The following is a 9,650-nucleotide window of genomic DNA, read 5'->3' as shown; positions in this document are numbered from 1 at the left end:
GAAAGTTATTACTGCAAGATACTCTGATTTGACATTTGAACATTTAAAATGTCTCTCGAGATCCGAAACACACTGTTCCCCTAATCAATTAGTTGACCACGGCAGAGCATGCATTTATCCCTATCAGGGGATGATCTAGCAGAGCTTACTATCTAATTCAATGCACCATATCATTGTCACTTAAAGATAGGAGATAAAGTGTCCTGCTAATGAGCCAGAATTTGTGAACTGGGCTGGAAAATGTAATCAATGTGAATTAGAATCAAGTAATGCATTTTTTTTATTCAACCCTTTTGTTGCTGCGGTTTATCTTGTGGAGTATTAACATAATGAATGATTGTGTTTTTTATCCTGGGTCAAAGCAGTGTTAAGAGTGGTTATTGACTGGACCTGCTTTAATCATTTCTTTTTTTTGTTCCAGCTCCAGGACTTTCAATAGGGATGTGATTCAAGATCATAGCTTAACCTCTATCTGAAGAAGGTCAGATCTGATTTTGTGATCACATTCACTGTAAATATGTAGATTAAAGGCACAGCTCCTTCTCACTGTCATCTACCACTCAGGACTTCAAATGGATCGAAGTTCTATAATAAGACATGTAAAAGATAGTGTTTATTTTTATGGGTGCTGAATAATTAAAGCAGTGTAGATGTGCTTATCGGGTGTCCAAAGGGAGACATCTTTGCTTAAAGATTGTCTCTGTATCCTAGCCAAATATACAATATTTCTGAGAAATTTACTACTAAATTATTATTATTATTATTATTATTTATTTATTTATAGAGCACCATTAATTCCATGTTCACAAACTTAAGCAGAACAGTCAGGGTCTAATATTTCAAGCTGATTGAATAAAGGGGGTCTAGATTAGCCATTTATACATAAACTATGCATATACAGCTGCTGGAGGTTGGAAATGTTGGACCGGATGCTCAAAGCAAAACTTATCATTCTGTGCCAAAAAAATGTATCTACCTTATGCTTGGTTTTGGTATTTTTTGCTTCATTAAACATTGTTGGCAAAGAAAAAGCAGCAAACCACAGAGGACCAATTCCCACATGGGAGGGGATTGACCAAAATGCATATGCGTTTCCCATGAGACACATGCGTTTCATGGGACAAAAACGCCACATGAGAATCCGCCCAGAGAGTATTGGAGTATTTACGCTAATAAAAGGCGGGGGCAGGGAAAAGGCAGAGCCTTTGGTTAAGAGGGTATCATCATAGCCATGAAAAATTCCAGGAATCTGGGGGGGGGGGGGGGGGGGGGTTTCCAAGGGGCCATGCTGCATAATCAAAGTATCATACAGTGTCCACAATATCTCCACAAGTCCATAATGCACGAAAATATAATGTTAGGGTCTGTAGGGGACCTCTGCTGCCACCTGTTGGAGTCAAATTTTCTTCTGAAACAGTAGAATCAGTAAATTGGGGTCCGTTACAATAAGTCACCAGCGGCTCACTAAGTACCCCAGCTGGCTTTCCCAACTCATGTTTATCCCTTTCACTAATACTTTTTCTCCTATGAAATCAATAGTCAATCTTTTCCTGGACAGTTTTCCTAAGTTTGTCACAATCACCTCCTATTTAGTAATGCTGTCTATTAGTTTAGAAATTTTGACCCCCCCCACAGTCCAAGAGTGCATGTATTATTGCATTTTTGGCACAGTAAAAAAGCCTTGAAGTTTGCATCAAAAAGCTTTGACCAAATGGAGGGTTTTCACTGCTGTCACCAATTTCCACAAAAGTCAAGGGTGAGGAAAAGCCAAGGCCCTGAGCCTCCACATGATGTAATAGCTCTCGTTCAAGAAAACTCAACTGGAAGCTCGCAGAAACTTCTCTGCAGTCCTAATTGGCACGAAAAATTAAGGGTGTGTTCACACATTCAGTTTTTCAGATGCAGTTTTGGAAGCCAAAAGCAGGTGTAGATCATAATGGGTGAGAACATATCATTGAGAGAAGCTGCTCCTCCTCTTTTCTTCTACTCCACTCCTGGTTTGGACATCAAAAACTGCATCTGAAAAACTGAATGCACCCTTAAACACCTTGCACTACATTTATCAAGCGTTTTAAATAGATTTTAGATGCTTTTGCCACTGGTACAGAGCAGCATGGCCTGAGGCACCAAAAATTCAGTAAATTCTGACAGATTTTTATGGCGTAAACTAAGCACAAATTGGAGGTAAATATTTGGAGAAGATAGTCCATGATAGATTTATCATCCAGGATCCTTTCATGAATGTGGTGCAGTTAACGTATGATCAATTTAGCGTTTCTTGCTAGAAATGAAGACGCAAATTTACACCAACTCTGTAGTTTTACCTGGACTTCCGGACAGAAACCCGATGGACTATATTAAAGTCACTGATGACTGATGAGGAATATGAATGTGCTATATAACCATTCATTTTATGTGCAGTAACCCGGCCCAACTTAAAAACATCTACCAGCATTAGTTCTTTTTGCCCAAACTCTATAATACAATTGTGTAAATAGATTTTTTGACAATAAGAGAAAGGACATTATGTTTGTGTCACATTCCAGAGGGTCACTATAAATAAAAGTGCCTGTAAGGTGCAAGACCAAGCTGCTACTGATCCCTGAGCCAGGAGTCAGACATGGAGGTGTCATGATGACCATCAGCCTAAACATGCCCTGGGGTCAGCAGTAGGCAGGGGTGGCCAAAGATAGGGATTCGGGCAGGAGCTGTGTGGCTATTGAAAACATTGGTGTCAAATGTGACACCCTAACAGGATTAGAGAGATGTGTGTGAGCCCCCTCCCTTCAGACTGGGGAGGAGTAGAGGAGGGGCATGAGGCTGAGCTCTCTAAATCTCACCTTACTTTGCTACGACTTTCAAATGTAATTACTACAGCAGGATTATCAAGTATTGTGCCACCACTACTACCCCTAGGCTCCCAGGGCAACTTCTCTCCTGGCTGGGGGCAGGATCCAGCACAGTACCAGGGATATGCACTGACCTGCCCGGAGCACACACTTGGCTTACACTTTGCAGGTCCCTCAATGGATCCTTTATGCCCCCTGGATGAGGTATGAAGGCTGGCGTCCAGCTGACCTTGCTGCAGCTCGTTACTGAGGAGAAGCCCACGTCTAGGTGTGTACATGTCTGTGACCGAGCCCCTGCTGCCCGACGGATCGGGATGCTGCGGGGCTGGAAGTTACAGCCGGTGTGTGGGGTGTGCTATATACTCAGTGTATGGGGTGTGCGATACCTCAGTGTATGGGGTGTGCTGTATACTCCGTGTGTGTGGGGTGTGCGATACAGTCAGTGTATGGGGTGTGCTATATACTCAGTGTATGGTATAGGAGGTGTGATATACTCAGTGTATGGGGTGTAAAGTATAGGAGGAGTGATATACAGCTTACTCAGTGGATGGGATATATAGTGACCGGGATATACAGCTCAGTACTGTGTGCAGGGAGGGTATACAGCAGTGAGGGATACAGCTTGGGGTGTGTAATACACAATCTATTCAGTATATGGGATGGTCAGTGCTGGGGGTAGACTATGGGTGTAGAGGGCTCAGGACTAGTGATTAGGATGTGTAATATACAACCTATTCAGTATATGGGATGTACAGTGCTCAGGGGTAAGTATGTATGATGTGATACTCATATTCAGTGTATGGCATGTATTCAGGATAATAACTGGTCTGTGTATATGGATAGGATATTAGCTACACAATGATTTTGGTTATTTATATATGATGTACATTGCCAAGAATAAGATCACTATATGAGGTGTACAGAGTTTAGTATTAGCTATAAAATATTTAGGGTTTGTCTATGGAATGTCTACACTCAGCTTACAGACTGTATCATTCCCCCCCCCCCCCCCCCATGTATTGTATTGTATCTTGTATTTCTCACCTTGTATTGCCAGTCTGTATTACTATAGGTATTCTGTGGGTTGCACAACTGCTCTTAATATATGAGATGCACACACTTCCTCTCAGCGCATAGCGTCTGGCGTGCACCCCACTCTTCTCTATATATTGGGTGCACACATGTCCTCTCTAGCACAGAGGGTGCACCCCTCTCTTCTCTATATATTGGGTACACACATGTCCTCTTAGCACATAGCGTCTGGCGTGCACCCCACTCTTCTCTATATATTGGGTACACACATGTCCTCTTTAGCACATAGCATGCACCCCAGTCTTCTCTATATATTGGGTACACACATGTCCTCTTTAGCACATAGCATGCACCCCACTCTTCTCTATATATTGGGTACACACATGTCCTCTTTAGCACATAGCATGCACCCCACTCTTCTCTATATATTGGGTACACACATGTCCTCTTTAGCACATAGCATGCACCCCACTCTTCTCTATATATTGGGTGCACACGCTTCCTCTTAGCACATAGCATGCACCCCACTCTTCTCTATATATTGGGTGCACACACGTCCTCTTAGCACATATCATGCACCCCACTCTTTTCTATATATTGGGTGCACCCCACTCTTCCCTATATATTGGGTGCACACACTTCCTCTTAGCACATAGGGTGCACCCCATTCTTCTCTATATATTGGGTGCACACACTTCCTCCTAGCACATAGGGTGCACCCCACTCTTCTCTATATATTGGGTGCACACATGCTTCCTCTAAACATATAGAGTGCACCCCTCTGTTCTCTCTATATTTGGAGCACAGTGATCATGTTCTTTCTTCTGTCTTTGATGCGATTCCATGTAATGATTGTTTTGCTTCTCGCCTGTTCCAATCCTCAGCTTGTCAGATGTACTGTTGTACAGATCAGGTCTTCCTGGCAGCCGGCCTGTGTAGTGGAAGAAAGAGTAAGTGGATGAAGAAGCAGCAGCAGCCTCAGAGCCCGGTCTACAGGCAACATCTATAGGGTCACACTGTTGTGTCCTATGGGAATCTTATCAGGACTAAGTATCCATCCAGATCTTCAGACAGCGGCTGATCCTGCGTTAGCAAACTTTTTTTTCCTGGCTGTGTGCATGCGATCATTGTTCAGATCTGATGAGAAAGGGAAGACCATTGTAATAGAGGGAGCCATCCCATAATAACCTGCTCACTACTGTGTACTGGTGTCACAGCCCTGCAGCCTGCAATGAACATGCTCCCCTGGCTCCTCTTCTTCCTCAGTGGCTGGACTTTCTGTGAAAAGTTCTCTGTGTGTTATGGCCTTGACTACGACTATCCCTATTATGATACTGAAGAGGAAAAACCTGAGGTCATTGACTACAAGGATCCTTGTAAAGCCGGTGAGTCCCAATATTTCTCATTCAGTGCTGTAATCACAATAGGCTGCTTATTGTATTAAGGGGCTCACGTGTGGCTGGCACTGGGCACCATGCAGGGGTGGTTGGTATACTTGTCATTTGTCTGAAGAATATTAACCATGCAATGGAGGATATCAAAAGAAAATATAAATCCTTAAAGTTTATATCTTGATAAGTTTATATACACCTTATCAATCCAGCTTTCCCAGATCCCTGAACTACCAATCTTTCATAGTGTGAGTATGTAACACTATGTAGCAGTCTAGGAATTTTTATGAAAAAAAGCACTGTTACATGTCAACAAAATACACAAGAAAATTGTTACATCTGACTTTCACTGTTTATACAGTCCACGTATCGGGTGATGCTATGAATGGCTCACACTGACGCTTGTAAATAGAAAATAATCCCCAATAAATGTCTGTCAGGATAGCCAGCGTTACCTTGAGCGTCCTGCGGGACCAGAATATCCCAGCTGAAGGTATAGGACTACTCCCTCCCCCACATCAATGCAGATATCAAGCCTCCAGGTGGTGTTAGATGATATACCATATTATTATTTGATATAGTATATTATACAAATTGTTGCCATAATAACCAAATCTATGGAAAATTATATAAAATCAGCAGTTGGTTTTGGCTATATTCTCCCTAGGAATGAATGACTGCTTCTACATAAGGTAACCAGAGCTTTCATCTTGTGCCCCAGATGCAGAAGAGCTGAGTTTATCAGCTACAATAGGGCAGGGTTTGTTATATGGCACAACACATTGTGATATTGTGGTGCCTTATCTATTCTTTTCTATAGGGCTTCAGATAAAGGTATTATCTCAACAGGGATTGTTATCATGATGCACCAAGGGTTAAACCAAATTCAGCTCTGCTACATCGGTATGGCTGGCTCAGTGTAGTTTGCTACCACCTGAGAAATTATGACGGTGCCTGAGAGAATTCCCCTTTGTTTATTAACATGTCATATCCTATCCAAGGCTTCACGTGTCAGGGCTGAGAGGGTGGAGGAAGGAGAGAGTTGGGTGTAACTTTTAAACAGGAGGAGGAGGTGCTGTCTCCTTCCTTTCCCGGCTTTATTACCCCCTTATACATTTGTGAAGGGCTGCAGTTGCCATGCTGTCTCTTGTGTACTGCCTGGGGTCCTGGCTATAGCACACGTGCCGCATTGTTTCTCCACTACATGCCCCTTACTTCTTCAGCTGGTGGAATGGCATTTGTATTCATTTTAGTCCAATATATTGTGAATGTCTAAAATCACATATTGGCATTCTCCACGTAAAAAAAGCAATGGGTTACTCGGCGAGGGGATTGTCTTTTTATGTGGCTTTTTAGTAGACAAATGTGAGTTTTCATTAATCTTATTAATCTGGTTCCATATCCAGGCTTTGCCCTGTAGATATATTTACGCAGCATATAATCATATATAAGCAATAGCAATGGTACCAGGTTTACAGACCGCACAAGTCTGATTCTAATGTGTATATTATACTTCCATAGATCTTTACACATTTCTAAGGTTTCCTTCTTATGTATAACATGCTTTTGCTGGTGGTCTCTATAGAAATTCCATTCAATTCAGGATATAGACATATAGTTCATGTAGTCTGTCTCCAGTGTATGGAACCGCAATCTTTGTTTCTGCAAATAATTTTATTTGGATTGCTACGGGCATGAACAAATGGGAAGCTGGGAAATCCGCAAGATGCATGATATAGAGCAGAAGATGCTGAACTAATAGATAATTGATGGGGTCCGGTAGGTGGTGTCCCTTAAAGGGCATCTATCACCAGGATGATGGACTGTATGCAAATGAGTCTGAGGGGCTCTAGGTTCCATAAGTGTTAATGGAGTCTGGAGCCCCTCCCGCTCATTTGCATACAATCCATTATCCTGGTGGTAGATGTACTTTAATGATTGACGGATTTGCCTGTTTTAGTTTACATGCAGTGACTGTTGTCAGTGGCGGAGCTGGGCTGCTCGCTGGACTTGTAAGCTTAGAGAGAGCACTGATATCAGCATAAAGATATCCGATATATAGCATAAACTATATGACTGTGTCTATAGAGAGGTGCTGAAAGTTACACATACAACATTTCTGAATATGCATTATTTTGTATCTGTGTGTGTGTGTGTGTGTGTATATATATATATATATATATATATATATATATATATATATATATATATATATATATATATATATATATATATATGTCCCTCAGTGGGGAAATTTGTGTTTGTGTCATTGGGTGCCTCCTTGTTCTTCCAATGAAACGTGAAAAACGAATTTCCTTGATAGAAAAGTGCCTTTAAATACATAAAGAACATACCTCGATAAGCAAACAATTCCTAATTGTGTGCCTTAGATGCAAACCTTTGAATTAAATGTGGATTCAAATATGGATTTGCAATCTATGAACTACTCCTGTCCAAAAATGATAAAAATTTTGCACACCTCATAACATATGTACAAGATCAGCATCTATCAGGTTGCATCTAGGGCACTTTTCTTCATTTTTTTTTCCCAAAATTATTTACTGGTTTTGGTGTTAAGTGAACTCTATGCATAATCCATCCATTCTTCTACTGGTAAATTCACCAAATCCTTCTTCCACTTCCCATAACATTCCTTGACAGGAGGATACTTACCACTTTTAATCACAGTCAAACAGAGCATCCAAGGGATGCACTTCTTCCCTAAAACCCATCAAACGAGCACTGAAGGCGTATCTGAGCTGGGCATAAAAAAACAAACCCCAACCTTTAGTTCAAAATTAGAGGCCAAGTCCTCAAAAGATTTCATCCCCCTCTGATCTACTACTTGCTGTATAAACAAAACCCCTTTCTCTGGCCAAAATCTCAAGTATTGCAGTGATGCTAAAGCCCATTTTTTAATACATTTTTTAAATGTGTTAAAATACCCCCTAACACCCTATTTTAGCTTTAATCATATTTCAAACCCAATACATGAGTGTAAGAGTAGGAAATTGGACTTTATAATCAGAGTTTAGAAAACCCCCCAGTTTTCAATAAATCCCTTATTTCATATATATTCAAAAAACATTATTTCTTTTCTATTATGTAATTAATCATTCCCCGATCACCAAAAATGAGGGAGAGCTAATCCTCCCTTATCTATATATATGTGTGTATACAGCGTCAAATTATATTATGTTATAGTTATGACTGACTATGCATATTTCCATTGTCTTTTATATACATTACAGATTTAGATTAGATTAAGCTTTTCCTTATGTGTAAGGTTTTGGAAACATACGCATGTATTATCAGTGTGTAATGTCAGAGAATCTCAAGCTAGACCATGAACCACAATGGAATATGTTTTACCGTAGTTTATTATGGGGGAAAAAAACCAACAAATTTAGTGTTTGTATGAACACCGATGTAACGTGCCATGTGGTGGCAAATTCTGCAATTTTTCCTTTTCTAAATTTGTAATAGAGAGTTTTTCTCTACTTAAATAGGATTTGATAAGGAGGTAGATGTGCAAATCCTCCTATAGGTGATATATTAAAACACTACTATGTGGATTGTAAATTCAACTGTTTTCATTTCACTTTCATGTCCTCATTAACAGGTTACTTAAACATAAACCCTAACAAAATACAAGATCCTAGCGGAAGATGTTGAGATATATTCTGCTGATGTAGGTCACATAGAGATGCAAGACATTGAGCAAACAAAGTATTCTAGAAGTCAATAGGACTCATCATATTATATATGTTGGGAAGCACTTCTTTTTATACGGTGGTAAATCAATTTATAAGACACTTTGGGATCACAGAGAAGTACTATGTACAAGCTATATCTAAAACTTTCCTTGTTTTTCGATTATAGGTTGATCTGAAGTATTTTTAATTGTGCATATAACCCTCTGCCCACATACATTTTCTTTTAAAACAGTGAGGCATACTGGCGGTAGTATTTTTGGATATCTGCATTTTCTGGAAACCAGTTTAAAAAAAAAAAAATGACAGCATAATGATGATAAGCCAAATGCTCCACAGATGCTAAACTGTCATGTTCATGTAGAGAAGACAGTGAGTGTTTTGTATCGAGCAGACAATAATTAAGATTTCCTTACGGAGCAGTAAATTCAGTGTATGGTTACTCAAGGAATACTTCCAATATAAATACCACATTATCAGATGAAATGAGTGTCAGACTGGCCCAATGTATCCTCTGTTGGGCCCTAGCTAGGACCTTATACTGAACCACATAGATACAGCAGAAGACAACCCAATCTGGAGAAGCAGGATCGGTTTCCAAGATATTGATAAGGCCCAGGGAACTCCAGTGTAACCTTTTTTACATGTACCACAAAAGAATTAAA

The 9,650-nt window shown here is 40.3% G+C and overlaps 1 protein-coding gene across 4 annotated transcripts in view; it reads left to right on the top strand.

Annotated features, from left to right (window-relative positions):
- The first annotated feature begins 2,837 nt into the window (after window positions 1–2,837).
- Window positions 2,838–9,650, top strand: part of TLL1 (tolloid like 1) — an 80,384-nt gene continuing 73,571 nt past the window's right edge. The window contains exons 1-2 of one of the 4 annotated variants that reach the window (XR_011849307.1): window positions 2,838–3,117; window positions 4,766–5,266. Coding sequence is in view for 3 of the 4 variants with exons in the window: in XM_072120160.1 (XP_071976261.1) it covers window positions 5,113–5,266 (154 nt within the window). In the remaining variant the exon portion in view is untranslated. Of the gene's footprint in view, window positions 3,118–3,502; window positions 3,614–4,765; window positions 5,267–9,650 lie in introns of those variants that run through there. The other 3 variants (XM_072120160.1, XM_072120176.1, XM_072120166.1) reach the window with 3 other exon arrangements.

Source organism: Engystomops pustulosus, chromosome 1 (assembly GCF_040894005.1).
Source record: "Engystomops pustulosus chromosome 1, aEngPut4.maternal, whole genome shotgun sequence".
In the NCBI taxonomy this organism is placed as follows: Eukaryota; Metazoa; Chordata; class Amphibia; order Anura; family Leptodactylidae; genus Engystomops; species Engystomops pustulosus.
The sequence above is the reverse complement of the archived record's forward strand: the minus strand, read 5'-3'. Positions and strand labels throughout refer to the sequence as shown.